Source organism: Muscardinus avellanarius (assembly GCF_963383645.1).
Source record: "Muscardinus avellanarius genome assembly, chromosome: 8".
NCBI classification, from domain to species: Eukaryota; Metazoa; Chordata; class Mammalia; order Rodentia; family Gliridae; genus Muscardinus; species Muscardinus avellanarius.
The window spans coordinates 118600633-118616836 of NC_137794.1; the positions used below are offsets into that span (position 1 = coordinate 118600633).

General features: G+C 43.3%; 1 protein-coding gene across 5 annotated transcripts; it reads right to left on the reverse strand.

Moving 5' to 3' along the window:
• Window positions 1–6705: 6705 nt before the first annotated feature.
• PDCD2 (programmed cell death 2) lies at window positions 6706–15749 on the reverse strand (the record flags this gene model as incomplete). Of its 5 annotated transcripts, XM_080700317.1 has the most annotated exons (7): window positions 6706–6864; window positions 6998–7111; window positions 9182–9285; window positions 12355–12486; window positions 14513–14752; window positions 15467–15560; window positions 15660–15749. In XM_080700317.1, 7 exons carry the CDS (start codon window positions 15747–15749, stop codon window positions 6706–6708), a joined length of 933 nt encoding a protein of 310 aa, XP_080556443.1. The 5 variants fall into 5 exon arrangements, with proteins under 5 accessions (XP_080556443.1, XP_080556444.1, XP_080556442.1 ...); XM_080700318.1 differs by having other exon boundaries at window positions 14663–14752; window positions 15467–15749; XM_080700316.1 differs by having other exon boundaries at window positions 6706–6852; window positions 15467–15749.
• Window positions 15750–16204: the final 455 nt, after the last annotated feature.

The window sequence follows — 16204 nt, forward strand, 5'->3', positions numbered from 1 at the left end:
CAATTGGACTCATTTTAATTTTTCCCCCGTAAACCAGTTTTTATATTTCTACCAGAAAAGTAAAAAATCTTTTTAAAAAGTGTTGTTTTTCTAATTTGTAAGTTTTAGGGGTTATTTTTGTGCCAGACACATTCCGCCTTTCCAGTATTGCAGGACAGAATAGATGTATTAATGAGAACAAATGGCTGTACATATTTTTATTTCTTCAGAGTACTCTGTACAATAAATGCAGTTTATAAAATGTGAGATTGTTGTCATTAATGATACCCTGCTCTTCATGTGATCATACTGTTGAATCAACAGGAAACTATTTTAAGTATGACGGCTGAAGCTGTTGTGGTGTTTGCTTGTCTTCTGTCTTGATCAGAGCTTCGTGGTTGTTGTGTCAGCTGGTAGTGCTGTGAGAGCTCTTGATCCCAGGTGCTCTTCATGCAGGACCTGGGATCCTCATGAAGCTTCCATTAAGTTTTTCACTTTCAGATGTGAGGAGATTCAGCCCACTTCCTGAGGTTGTGCAGCTAATAAAGGACAACACAGGGCCTTAGCCTTAGCCTTCAGAGAGCTAGTGCCCTGGTCACACACTGCCACTTTCCTGTTGGGACTTTTTTTTTTTTTTTTTCCAGTATTGGGGATGGAACCTAGGGGCATTCCACCTCCGAGCTACATCCCCGGCCCTATTTTTTAGTCTTTATTTTTTGAAACAGGATCTCACTGAGTTGCAGAGTAGCAGCTAAGGCTGTCCACAAACTGTGATCCCAGATGCTGGGATAACAAGCATGTGCCACCACATCTGGCTCCTTTTTTAAATTTTGAAACAGGCTTCTTGCCATATTGCAGAGGTATGATCTTTCTCTTTCACCCTCTCAAATGCTGGGATCACAGGTATGTGCCACCAATTCTTTTCTTTCACAGTCATTGGTAATGTTATTTGGAAAGAGAGACCACTGCAATATTGTTTCTGACCAAAAAAGGAGTGTTTTTCTCTGTAAGGTCCTCAATCCTATGTCCCCCAGTAAAGTTTTATAATTTCTTCACGCAGGCTTTTGCATTTCTTAAGCATTCCTCAATTTCTTAAATGTTTCTGTATTTTGTTTGTTTTTTGTGGTACTGGGGATGGAACCCAGGGACTTTCTACCTCTGGGCCACACTCTCAGACCTATTTTATACTTTATTTGGAAATAGGGTCTAAGTTGCTGAGAGCCTCACTAAATAGCTGAGGCTGGCTTCAAACCTGTTTGATCCTCCTGTCTCAGCCTCCCAAATATTGGGATTACAAGCATGCACCGCCATGCCCGGCTGGTTTCTGTTGTTTTAATGGAATTTCTTCGCAATACTTTGAAGTACTGTTATTGTATTACTCCCAATCTGTTTGCTGAATTCTTAGTACTGCTGTTGACTCTAGTTGCTTTCATTCAAGGTTCTAGCTGTAGATAGGTGTGGTGGCATATGTGTGTAATCCCAGTACTTGGGAGGCTGAGACAGGAGGACTGCAGGTTCATACCCAGCCTTACCAGTTTAGTGAGACTCTCAGCAACCTAGTGAAACCCTATTCCAAATAAGAAAATCAAGCTGGGGGTATAGCTTGGAGGTAGAATGCCTCTGGGTTCAATCCCCTTTTTCTTTCCAGTATTTATTTATCTCAGTGGCTGGGACTTTAATATATAAAACTTTAAAAATCTTAAGAGCAACCAGGTGTGGTGGCGCACGCTTGTAATCCCTGCGCTTGAGAGGCTGAGACAGGAGGATAGCACAGGTTCGAAGCCAGCCTCAGCTACTTAGGCTCTCAGCAACTTAGTGAGATCCTGTTTCCAAATAAAATATTAAAATAGGTCTGGGAGTATAGCTCGGAGGTAGAAAGCCTCTGGGTTCCACCCTCAGTACCACAAAAAAGAAAAAAAAAATCTAAAGAGCTATAAAATATGATAATATACAGGAATGGTATGAATCAGAGGTGGATGGCCAGGCCCTGAGCCACTGTCCAGCCATATTCTTATCCTAGACCCTAATAGGGTTAGTCTTCCATTTAAGAAATAGTTTTTATGTCTGTCTCAGACCTTAATCTTTCCCTCCATATTTTTCTTTTCATATCTACTGGCCATTTAGCTTATAGAGCCTCTCACTGTCTAGCTTTTTGGGGGGGAGGTTACTGGGGATTGAACCCAGGAGGCATTTCTTACTTGGGAAAAGAGTCTCACTAAGTTGCGAAAGCCCTAAAGCTGCCAAGTCTGGCTTTGAACCTAAGATTCTCCTGTTTCCTAAGTACTAAGATTACAAGTGTGTACCACTTTGCCCGGCTTATACTTTCTTTACACCAAGAATCTGTGTGTGTGTGTGTGTGTGTGTGTGTGTGTGTGTGTGTGTGTGTGTTTAAAAGAATAATCAGAGCCGGGCGTGGTGGTGCACGCTTGTAATCCCTGCGCTTGGGGGGCTGAGACAGGAGGATCGTACAGGTTAAAAGCCAGCTTCAGCTACTTAGTGAGGCTCTTGGTAACTTAGTGAGACCCTGTTTCTAAATAAAATATAAAATAGGTCTGGGAGTGTAGCCCGGAGGTAGAAAGCCTCTGGATTCCACCTTCAGTACCACCACCGAAAAATCAGGATTAATCCAGGGCCTGCTGGAAGCCAAGTACTCTATACTGAGCTTCACCCTATCTCTGATTTATAAGGACATAGGAGATGATGAATTAGACTGTTATTTACTCTGCTCATATTATACTTGAAACTGTCTTAAGATCTTAAGAGTAACAAATTACTTCAGTGTGTGTTGTGTGTGTGGTACTGGGGATAGAACCCAGAGGCTTCTACCTCTGTGACACCCCTAGCCCTGTTTTTTTTTTTATTATTTTGAAACAGGCTCTCATTGAGATGCAAAAGGCCTAAGTAGCTGAGGCTGTCCTCGAACTGCAATCCTTCTGTCCCAGCCTTCTGAATGCTGGGATTACAAACCGGAGCCACTACGCCCTGCTCTAACATCAATTTAAGCTATGATCTCCGATATTATCAAAGGATGTACCAGCACTCAACATCTGAAATAGAGTGCAGTGCCTTGCTCTCTACAACAGGTAGAGCTGTGATTGGGTAGAATCAGATTCTATAGGGTGCTGGAGCTTGTGCAAAGGTGGACTGGCAGTGACTGACAATAACTTAATGGTGTTTTTTTTTTTTTTTTTGTGGTACTGGGAATGGAACACAGGGGCCTTTTACCTCCGGGCTACACTCCCAGACCTATTTTATATTTTATTTGGAAACAGGGTCTCTTAAGCCAGCTGAGGCTGGCTTCGAACCTGCGCGATCCTCCTGTTTCAGCCTCCCATCCTCCTGTTTCAGCCTCCCAAGCGTGGTGCGCCACCACACCCGGCTTTAATGGTGTTTTCAAATGTTTTAACATTGAGCTGGGCATGGTGGTGCACAAGCTTGTAAGCCCAGTGCTTGGGAGGCTGAGACAGGAGGTTTGCACAGGTTCGAAGCCAGCCTCAGCTACTGAGTGAGGCTCTCAGCAAATTAGTGAGACCCTGTTTCCAAATAAAGTATAAAATAGGTCTGGGAGTATAGTCCGGACGTAGAAAAGCCCCTGGGTTCCACCCCCTGTACCACACACACACACACACAAAAATGTCTTGACACTGTTAGAGACAAGAGTTTTTTAATATATTTTTTTCAAGCAGTATTTTCAGTAGCTTCAGCTGCCAAATCAGTGCTGACATTTCCTGTCTGTCTCCCTTTGATACCGCCTGTTCTGAGTGGAAAGACCCTATGAACTGTGATCATGTTCACACCCCCTGGTGATGTTCCTAGAATAGCTCTTACTACTTAGACCCTTCTATATCCTAAAATAAGGAATTATTTCTAATTTGAGATATGAAGGCCCCACTAGTCCAGTTTTCCATAAGCCACAGTACTTCCTACCAAAATATAACAACCAGCTCTTGCCATTAGTTCATGACAACTTTCTCCAGCACCACATGCTATAATAGCAGTTTAAGGTGATTCTCAAATATTAGATACCCATCTTCAAAACTAACACCACTTTCTCTCTCTTAAAAAAAAGTAGCCTAGAGCTGGCGTGGTGGCGCACGCTTGTAATCCCAGCATTAGAGAGGTGGAGACTGGAGGATCACGGTTCGCTGACAGCCTCAGCTAACTTAGGCCCTCCCACAACTCAGTGAGACCCGGTTTCAAAATAAAGAATAAAAAATAGGGCAGGTGGTATAGCGTGGAGGTCAAATGCCCCTGGGTTGCATCCCCAGACCCGCAAAAAAAAAAAAAAAAAAAAAAAAAGTAGCCTGTCAGCTGGGTGTGGTGGCGCAAGCATGCTTGTAATCCCAGTACTTGGGAGGCTGAGACAGGAGGATCACAGGTTCAAGGCCTACTTCACCAACTTGGTGAGGCTCTTTGCAACTCAATGAGAACCTGTTTCAAAATAAAATAGGGCTGGGGATGCCCCAGGGGTAGAATGCTATTGGGCTCAATCCCTAGTACCACACCAAAAAGTAGTCTAGCAACGGGTTTCGTAGTTCATACAATTTTTCACATGCTGCTTGTGTCTTACACAGAGGTAATGTGCAGTCAGACAGGACTCAGTAATATGCGAGAGTAGTGAAAATTCACAGTGATATTATCAAGTGATGTGATGTCTGAAATAGGAAGATTGGTGGTGGCACTATGGTTTAGGGTAGACAGGGATGTTAGGCATAATATGACCCATGTGAATTAAGGATCAGTGTGCAAGTTATAATTAGCTGTCAGTGCTCAAGTGTAATCAATAGCAGCATCCTCAGATTTGCCTTAGTGTTGGGCAGGTATAACTAGTGTGGAGAATGCAGAATTACTGCAAACTACTAGGGACTAGGAGGAACTTCAGCTTAAGACCACAGATTTAAGCCGGGCGTGGTGGCACACGCTTGTAATCCCAGCATTTGGGAAGCTGAGACAGGAGGATCCAGGTTCTTGGCCAGCCTCAGCTACTTAGCGGGGGGCCCCCTGCAACTTAGTGAAACCCTGTTTCAAAATAAATAAAAAATAGGGCTGGGGGTGTAGCTTGGAGGTAGAATGCCCCTGGGTTCAATCCCCAGTACTGCAAAGCCAAACAAAGCAAAACCCAGACAGCCACTTGCCTAGAGATGGGCCAGAAACTATATCCTACCTACACTTGAAAGCTGACCTCAGGTTCTCCCTCTGCTCAGGCTACTGCTTCCTGGCCAGTCTTACTCTGATCACTCCCCATTACCCTTCTGAACACAGCATGTGCAGTACTGCAACAGACCTCGCTTTTCAGTCTCCTCTGTAAGCAGGGTCCCTGGCTGGCCAAGGTCAGTTCTGAAGCAGTGCCTCTCAGGACTTGGGGGTTCCTGATCATCACCATTTTCCCTGATCCTGCCCAGTCTGGTATGGCTTGGTTACTGGATATCTCCTCTGCCCGAACATATGGGATATAGGATAGGTGTGTATCACCTTCTGCTATTGAGCACCAGTGTTCATGTTAACTATCAGTGGATGTTTCTGTTTTAGTAACAAATCACAATAAGTGCCTGGGCCTAACAGTTCAGGATTTTATGTTCCTACATCACAGTACTAGTCCATCGGATTTTTTTTTTTTTTTGGTAGTACAGGGGATTGAACCCAGGGACATTCTACTTCTGAGCTATACCCCCAATCCAATTTTTATTCTTTATTTTAAAAAAGAGTGTAAGTTGCAGAGGGCCTCACAAGTTGCTAAGGCTGGCCACAAAGCTGCGATCCTCCAGTCTCAGCCTTCTAAGTACTGGGATTACAAGTGTGAGCCAACATCCCCAGCCCTATTTTATTCTCTATTTTCTTTTTTTCTGTTGGTCTGTGGATGGAACCCAGGGGAATTTGACCTCTGAGCTACACCCCCTGCCCTATTTTCTATTTTGAAACAGGGTCTCACTAAGTTGCAAATGTCCTCATTAAGTAGCTGAGGCTGCCTGCAATCGTCCTGTCTCAGCCTCACAAGTATTGGGATTACAAGTGTGCGCCACCACACCTGACTCTATGTATTCCTTTAACTTTGTACATCTAGGGGGAAATGCTCTCAGGGTGAGTTGCTTTGACTTAATTAGGAATATAATTTCTATTTACAATAGAAATAGCAAAAATTCACTTACACAGGTAAATGTGTCAGATTTATTTCTATGCTCATATGCAAGTATAAATAATATTTTTACAAAAATATCAAGCCATGGATATAATGGAATTTATTTATTTATATATATATATTTTTGGCGGTACTAGGGCTGGAACCCAGGGGCATTCTACCTCTAGGCTACACCCCCAGCTCTATTTTTTATTCTTTATTTTAAAACAGGGTCTCATCTCCCTAAGCTACAAAGGGCCTAAGTAGCTGAGGCTATCCTCGAACCACGATCCTCCTGTCTCAGTCTCCAAAATGCTGGGATTATAAGCGTGTGCCACCACACCCAGCTAATGGAATCTTGGTGTTAATTTAAATCTCTCTTATTTGGTATCCATATAGGTTTGTATGTCATCAAGACTATTTTCTTCTGCTGTGGATATACTCAAATTCATGTAATTTCCTGTCACTGCATTTTTTTATTTTAGTAATATTTAGACATTGTAAATAATGCCTCAAGCAACCTTCTTACACGTTCCTTAAGATAAAGTCCTAGAAATGGAATTGGTGTGATATAAAACATTGGTAACATTCTATAAGGCCTTAAGATGTCATTAAGGTGTATCTGTTACGTCCTGCTTCCACACAAATTCCTCTGTGTAGCCAGCGCCCAAGCTGCAGCTTTCAGCACAGGTGAAGACAGCCAGGATGCCCCAGTCAACACTCCTGCCCAGTCTGTCTGCCTGGAGGTGGTTCAGCAACTGCGGCATGACCTGGGGAAAGGGCGGCATGGGTAAGGATGCTGCTGCAAGACAGGGGGCACCATCTGCTCGCATCCCAGGCACCACACGTGTTCTAATGTCCAAAACAAAACAGGTGATCACTAATCCTTATTTAATGCCATACCTGGAATTCAAATATTCTCTTGGCACCACAGGGACAATCTGGAATATCCTTTTCTTGAGGGATATTTTCACCAGAAATCCAGATGGGCTCAGTATCTCTGCCATACCTGAGAATCTAAAATCAATGAGGAGAATGTTCAAATATTCATACCTTACCCAAGGATCTCAAGTGGCAACATGATGATCACTTAAACATACTTCCTATGTGCTCCAACACTTGAGGGAACACTGACCAAAAAGGCATTTTTTACAGGGCGCACTGCTGATGTCTCAACTTCCCTCAAAGCCATTACTTAAGCTTCTTTACTAGGTGGTGCCTTTTCTACCTAAAATAATAGAAAGTTAATCCTGTAACTAGTGTGAAGAGATGAAGACAGCCTTTTGATTCCTTATTGCCAGATTCTGCATGCAAAGTGCTACCCAAGCCGGACGTGGTGACACACACTTGTAATCCCTGCATTCGGGAGGCTGAGATCGTGGTTCGTGGATAGCCTCAGCTACTTAGTGAGGCCCTTCACAACTTAGTGAGACCCTGTTTCAAAATAAAGAAGAAAAAATAGGGCTGGGGGGTATAGCTCAGAGGTCAAATGCCTCTGGGTTACATCTCCAGACCCACAAAAAAAAAACAAAAAACAAAAAAACAAAACTACCCAAGTTGGTATATACTTTTACCCACATGTAAAGAACTTTAAACATTTTAAAAGGAAGAAATGCCCAGCAAAACAAGGTATCTGGATAAATTTTACAAACATAAAAACTCATTGTAATTAGGTTCCTGTAATAACTGAGTGGGTTTCCTGTTTGATTGGCGTAATCAGTTCTAAACACCATCTTCCTGGTGTTTAGAACATACATCAATTCCACCTATCAATCCCTCAATACTTATTTGATCCAGTGGCTGGCTTTTTTTTTTTTTTGGCAGGTGTGGGGATGGAACCCAGGAGCATTCAACCTTCGAGCTACACCCCCTGCCCTGTTTTTTATTTTTTTTATTTTGAAACTGGGTCTCACTGAGTTGCAGAGGGCCTCAGTAAGTAGCTGAGGCTGTCCGGTTCCAGCCTCCCGAAGCTGGGATTACAAGCATGCGCCACCGCGCCTGGCTTCAATGGCTGGCTTCTTCAAGAACATAGCTACGCAGCTGAGTGTCTTCAGTGATCCATTATGATTAAGTTATTGGGGAAAATGCTGTGTCAAATCTGTCGTAGTGTGTGTGTGTATGTGTGTGTGTGTGTGTGTGTGTATGTGTATGTGTGTTCACCGGGGATGGAACCCAGAGGCATTCTACTTCTGAGCTATACCCACAGCCCCATTTTCTATTTTGAAACATGAAGTTGTGGGAGGGCTTCACTAAATTGCTGTGGATGGCTGTGAACCTGTGATCTTCCTGTCTCTCAGCCCCCCAAATACTGGTACTACAGGCATGTAGCACCATGCCAGGCTGTCATGTGATTTTTAGAAGGCAAAGATACCTGTTGGAAAATGCTTCTATCTCCCTCTTCCTACAGCCAGTAGTGCCTAAAATACATGTGTTTTCGTCAACAATTCATCTCTCTCATCCCTGATACTTTCTTTACAAAATGAATCCTACATGATAAAGTGTAACTGTATTTCAGTAACTGTGAAATTAAGCAAAACCACAAGTACTTTTCTTTCTTGCATTGTTTTTTATTTATTTATTTACTTATTTATGGTACTGGGGGTGGAACTCAAAGGCTTTCTACCTCCAGACTATACTCCCAGACCTATTTTCTATTTTATTTGGAAACAGGGTCTCACTAAGTTGCTGAGAGCCTCACTAAGTAGCTGAGGCTGGCTTCGAACCTGTGTGATCCTCCTGTCTCAGCCTCCCAAGCGCGGGGATTACAAGCATGCGCCACCACGCCCAGCTTTTATTCTTTATTTTGAAAGAGTCTCAGTAAGTTGTGGAGGGCCTCACTAAGTAACTGAGGCTGTCCTCCTCAACCTGCAATCCTTGATCCTCCTGTCTCAGCCTCCCAAGTACTGGGATTACAAATGTGTGCCACCATGCCCAGTTGCAAAAACACTTTTCTATGTAATCCATTGTGTGAAAAACCCATGTAGCAAGATTTTCAAAAGTCTGATCTTATATGCTCTGAAGGAGCTACTTTTCAGGAATAACATGTCTGAAAAGCACACGATAAACAGGTATAAATTCTTCAGTTACCTGTTCTGGATCAGGGGCTATCTGAGTTTTAAACTTCTGGAAAATGTTGTCTTCCCTGGATTCATGCTTTGCCATGGAATCCAGTTCTTCATCAAGAGCATCACCTGAAAAAGCAACATAATAGTTTTGCAAAACAGGAACAATCTGAGCCGGGCGCGGTGGCTCAGGTTTGTAAACCCAGTACTTGGGAGGCTGAGACTGGAGGATTACAGTGTGCGGACAGCCTCGACTTAGTAATACCCTCTGCAACTTAGTAAGACCCTGTTTAAAAAAAAAAAAAAAGAATAAAAAATAGGGCTGGGGGTATAGCTCCGAAGTAGAATGTCCCTGGTTTTCATGGACACATGCATACAAACACACGGAACATCCCACCATATGACAATGCACATGTGCAAAGAAAATCCAATCTTAACCTACTGACTCACACACTGAAGTTGGCACCTACTTCCAGAGGCTCCATGCAGCATCACATGATTACTATGATGGCTCCTGTTCCCTTTTTTTTTTTTTTGGTATTGGAGGTCGAACCCAGAAAGGCTATTCTACCTCCAAGCTACATACACCTCCAACCCTAATTATTTTGAAACAGGGTCTCCCTAAGTTGCTGAAGCTGGTCTTGAACCTGTAATCTTCCTCTCAGTGTCCCAAGTACTAGGATTACAGTCGTGTGTCACCACACCTGGCTCCATTCGTTCTTTTTTTTTTTTTTGGTGCTACTGGGGATGGAACCCAGGGGCCTTGCTACACTTCCCAGACCTATTTTGTATATATATTTTTTGGAAACAGGGTCTCTTAAGCCAGTGGAGGCTGGCTTTGAACCTGCACGATCCTGTCTCAGCCTCCCAAGTGCGGGGATTACAAGTGTGCGCCACCACACCCGGCTCCATTCACTCTTTAAAGCTTCAAATTAAAAGAATGAACCTGATGGGCATGGTGGTGCACACCTATAATACCAGGGCTTGGGAGGCTGAGACAGGAGAATCACAGGTTCAAAGCCAGCCTAGCATTTACTGAGACTCTTAGCAACTTAACAAGACACTTGCAAAATCAAAAAACAAAAATTTGGGCTGAAGGTGGAAAGAAAAACGTATCCAAGCTCAGCACTATGCCTAGCCCTTCATATCACTACTCTGCGTAAGCTACCTAGATCCTTCAAATCTCTCGTCTCACACATCTTTTCCAAGTTTATACTAATTCACTCAGTCATTCAGTGCCCACGGTCCCTTTTCATTTTTGGTATAGATTCTAGTAGGGGTCAAATTACTGTGTTCTAAAGTAATTTAGAATAGTCCTTAAGTGGTTATATCACTAATTCAATAGTTTCATTTGGTATCTTTTTTTGGTGCTAAGGATTGAATCCAGGGACATTTTAGCTCTGAGCTACACCTCTAGGCCACTTTAAAAAAATGTTTTTGTTTTTTGTTTTGAAAAAATAGTCTCAAACGCATGATCCTCTTGTCTCAGCCTCCCAACTCTCCCGTGCTGAGATTACAGGTATATGCCACCACACCTCGCTTTATTTAGTTTTGATCATTAGAGACTGCCTTAATTTTACTTTCTGATGATAAAAATGCTTACAATCCCATAGTCACATCTACATAAAACAATATGCAAATTTTAGCCTTTATCTTTTGCCCATCCCATTTGCGTCTGTTTTTCCTTCTCCCAGAGGAAGCCACTTTCATGACTTACCATTTCTCAAAGTGTGTGCAATAATGCCCCCACATATAGCCACTGGCATGATCACTTGTGTTCTCCTGTCACCTGCACACTCAGTCACCACATCAAATTTAACTCCCCCAAGTGAATATCATTTGGGATCCCTCATGAGACCAAGTATCTGACCACTGGAGTGCTATTGCTTCCTACTGTAATCATTTCCAAGCATGAGAATAGGCACAAAGCAGGACTCTAAAATATGTGTTTTGGAATATATCAGATGAATGAACTATAAACCAGTTATCTGACATTCTAATTTAGTTTCTAGAAATCTGAGATTGTGGTGGCTGAAAGTTCAAGTTCTAGAGTTAGCAAGACCTAGGCTCAAACCTGAACTGTGAAGCCTAACACTTACTTGACCAAAGCTTGTTCTACCCAGAACTTCAATTTCTTTACATGCAATGTGGGGCAATGTTTCCAATTAGTGGCTTCAGAAGGTTAAGGAGCCTGTGCACAGACAGCTCTCAGCATGGAGCAGTGCTAGGTTACTCAGTAGCATTTATGTTGGTTACCTCTGTAAGTCAAGTCTCCTAGGTATCTGCTCAGCATAGATGCTACCCAAAGTATGAACTCCAGATAACTGGTAAAACTATGTACCTAAAGCTGGTAAGAACAAAACAAAACTAATTTTTAAAGGGCCCTTGTTGCATGTCAAACATTGGTAAGTCATGAAAGTGGCTTCCTCTGGGAGAAGGAAAAACAGACGCAAATGGGATGGGCAAAAGATAAAGGCTAAAATTTGCATATTGTTTTATGTAGATGTGACTATGGGATTGTAAGCATTTTTATCATCAGAAAGTAAAATTAAGGCAGTCTCTAATGACATGTCAAACATTGTGCTACCCAAAGTATGAACTCCAGGTAACTGGTAAAACTATGTACCTAAAGCTGGTAAGAACAAAACAAAACTAATTTTTAAAGGGCCCTTGTTGCATGTCAAACATTGTGCCAGGTAATTTCACTACCTCCCCAAGAAAGAGAGATCTAGGACCCAAAACAAGTCACCAAGTTCCCAGCATCTTGTGCATTCACACCTGAGTGACCATCTGGACAGCTCCTGTCCTTTCCTTTTTCACTGGACATTAAACACAGGAGTGCTCTACCACTGAGCTATCTCACAGCCATTTTAAATTTTGAGACAAGTTCTTGCTGTGTTGCCCAGGCTAGTCTTGAACATGTGATGCTTCTGCCTCAGCCTCCAGAGTAGTTGGGGTTATAGGCATGCACCCCCTCCCCCAGTTCACCTACAATTATTATAAGGGGCAGAACATACCTGACATATTCCAGGGTGGGAAATAAAGAAAGGATATTTTCACCTGAGGCAGTATTTGAAAATGACTCATACAGTTTCCAATGTTAAGTCCATTCCTATCAGTGTCACTTTTCCTGGTACACTATGCCTTTTCTAGCATCATGTTTCATCACTTAGTGAAGTTCTAAAACCAACTCCTTACCCATGCTTCCTATAATCTGAGGAGCATCTTCCTTTTCCTCAATGTCAGGTATAACCTCATCTTCTGTTTCTATGACAATTTCAAATTCCGGAAAAAGGAAGTTATGGTCTGGAACTGTATGGTCCAAATGATCTAAAAAAAAAAAAAAAAAGTTACCAGCACCATAAATACCCTATTAGTTTTGAAGATGATCTAAAATTTTTCCATTTCTAGTGTATAGCCAGGGTTTTTTTTTTTTTTTTTCTTTTTTTCTTTTTTTTTTGTGTGTGTGTGGGTCTGGAAATGGAACCCAGGAGCATTTGACCTCTGAGCTACACTCTCTGTCCTGTAAGAGTACTGAGATGCAGGCTCCTGCTTAAGGGGTTAATGAAGTAACTCTGGCTCCTGAGAAGCAGCTTGGAATGCCAGCTGGGAGGCAAGCAGACTTCCTCTAATTAGTGAGCCACGAGTTTTGCCAAGTTCCCTTGAAGGTCAGGAAGTGGCTCCAGGCCTCTTTGCATATCCTTCCCAGCACAGACATCTCCCAAAAAACTTATTGTTATAATAAACAGCTTGAGATGTTATGAGCGGTCACAGGTGTTCATTGCTTCTATTTGTAAAACAAAGAGTTGCTTTAAGTTTGAGATTAGTCCTTTGGCTTTACTTACACACATCCACTGTTGCTTTAAGATAAACTTGTAATGTCTGAAATAGTTAAATTGTCTATGGATCCCATAGAAACTTTCTCTATAAAAGTCTGATTGCTTTCAATAAAACATGCAGTGTAAATGAAACCTGCATCCCCTGTGTTCCGTGAATCGGCTTTACCCTTAGGTCTCCAGTGCACTAGAAACTGACACTGTCCTACTGTTTTTATTCTTTATTTTGAAACAGGATCTTACTAAGTTGCAGAGGGCCTCATTAAGTAGCTGAGGCTGTCCAGGACCCGTGATCCTCCAATCTCAGCCTCCCAAATGCTGGGATTACAAGTGTGCGCCACCACACAGGTTGTGTATAGCCAGTCTTCATTGAGTGATTTCACTGTTGTTCAAACTTCAAAGAATGGACACACATGAACCCAGATGATACAGATCAAGCACTGGACATAACCACATGATGCAATCAAGAGACATGGCAAACACTAGATGTACTGGCCTAACAAGGCATACTCTTTTATAGTGAATTATTTTTTAATAAATACTATACTCAAACAATGGTAAACAGTGAATACATATACCAGCAGTAGCCCCATATTACCAAGTATTATGTATTACATGTAACTGTATGCACTATACTGTTACACAGCTGGAAGCATAGGTTACACCAGCCTCAGCCCAAAGACAGCTACAAAGTCACTAAGCAGTAAGGAATTCTCAGCTATGTTATAATCCTAGGGATCACTGCTGCATATGGTCACTGACTGAAACATGCCATTATGACTTTACACTCCATACAGCAACAGCTTCCTCTATTTAATATATGAGCACTGGTATTTTAGATGAGGAGTCATAAATTAAATGCAAACCATGGTGCTGGGCGTTGGTGGCACACACTTATAATCCCAGCATTCAGGAGGCTGAGACTGGAGGATCACGGTTAGCGGACAGCCTCAGCTACTTAGTGAAGACCTCCGCAACTTAGTGAGACCCTGTTTCAAAAATAAAGAATAAAAAATAGGGCAGTGGGTGTAGTTCAGAGGTCGAATACCCTTGGGTTCCATCCCCAGACCCACCCCCCCAAAAAAAAATGCAAACCATAAATTAAGGCAAGGCTGGTCAGATAAATGATTAAGACTTCAGAGCTAACTCCTTCATAAAAATGTTACTGAGCAGGGTGTGGTGGCACACACTTGTAATCCCAGCATTTGTGAGGCTGAGACCAGAGGACTGGGGTTTGTGGACAGTCTCAGCTGCTACTTAGGACCTCTGCAACTCAGTGAGACCCTGTTTCAAAATAAAGAATAAAAAATAGGGCTGTGGGTGTAGCTTGGGAGGTAGAATGTCCCTGGGTTCCATTCCCAGTACCGCAAAAGAAAAAAAAAAAAAAAAAAAAAGTGACCAACTATGAAATTTGGAAAAGTACTGTACATTTTCTAATTTTAAGTTAATCTGGAAATAAAACATGAGTTGAGAGAAGGTAGGAAACTAAGATGAAAACAAAGCAAAAATAAAGGACTTACCTTGTGTACAAGCCTGTTTATGTCCCAACCTCCAGTCTAGCATCTGATGGTCCTTACTGCAGTAATGTGCCTGGTGGCATCTGGAACATGTCTTGGGACCCAGACAACCACAAACCCGGCAGAGGTGAGCACCCGACTTTAGCTGAAGACACACAGATTCTTCTGTTTCTAAGGGCGGGCTGTCAGAGGGTGGCTCATATGAATAAAATTCATTTTTCCTGGGTAGCTGATTCCTAAAAACTAAAAGAATGAATAGAAAACATTTGCTGTGAAACAAAATGGTAGTTCAAATATCTGAGCCTTTATGCTAGTCTAGTAAAGTGAAGATACTCATTTAAAGAAAAAAAAGATAAGTTTAAGTTTTCTTTTTCAAGGTTTTTTTTTTTTTTTTTTTTTTTTTTTTTTTTTTTTTTTTTTTTTTCAGTACTAGGGAATGGAACATTCTACCTCCGGGCTACCCCCAGCCCTACTTTTTATTCTTTATTTTGAAACAAGGTCTCACTGAGTTGCAGTAGGCCTAAGTAGCTGAGGCTGTCCACGAACCAGGATCCTCCTGTCTCAGCCTCCCCAATGCTGAGATTACAAGCGTGCGCCACCACGCCCGGCTCAAGGAACTTATTTTCTAGAAGAGGAGGGGAAAAAAAAAAAAACTGAAAAAGAATACGGAGTTCTTAAAACCCAGGAACTAGGTTTTGTTCGGCACAAACAAGAGTCGGTTCTTCTAGCCTTGCGTTAACGGCACGGTTAATCGTTAGGAAATACTGCAAAAAGAACAAGCTACTGGAACCCGTCTTTCTAAGACAATTTATACTACCTGAACACAAGCACCACAATTAGTACCAACGGATTTAGTTTGACCTGGGGTTAGGAACCTGGGCACAGTTGCCAGGTTGTAGAAGGACCAGGCAATCGCCCCTAGGCAGGAGGGCCCGGCCCCGCCGCCCACGGCCGTACCTCGCAGGCCGGCGCAGCACGGCGGCTCCCGGCAGCAGAAGAGGAAGAGGCTGCGGTGGAAGGCGTCCGCGCGGCCGGGCAAGGGCGCGTACACCTGCAGCAGGAAGGCGAGCGGCCGGCCGCAGCGCGCGCACGCCAGCGCCCCGGGCCCCGGCAGCCCGGCCGCGCCCAGCCACGCCGGCCGCCCGCCCACCTTGCTGGGGAACTGCTCGCTGCGCAGGCGCCACGCCGGGGCCGGCTCGGCGAAGCCCAGCTCCACCGGCACGCACCGGGCCGCCGCCATGGCTGCGGAGGGGCGGGAGCCGGACAGACGGGAAGCGGATGGAACGCTGCGGCGGGCGGCGGAAGCCCGGCGGCGTCCCGCCCCTCCCGTCACCACTTCCTGCGTGACGTCAGCAGAGGCCGGCTGCATCATAGCCCCATATTTTTTTATTTTTAAAACAGGATCTGGCTGTGAGCTGAGTGTATCTTCAAACCTTACCCTCCCACGCACTGGCTTATTCCTATTTCTTTTCTTTTGTGGTACTGGGGATGAAACCAGGCATATTCTACCTTTGAGTTACACCCCCTACCGCTCTTTTTTGTTCTTTATTTTGAAACAGGGTTAAAAAAAAAAAGTACAAGGAGTCGGAACCCAGAATGAGAGAAAATTGGCCAACCGTTCCCCACCACTCATGCAGGTACCCCAGAGGAAGAATGAAAATTCCTTACTCTGCTCGCATGCTTGCCTGCCTGCCT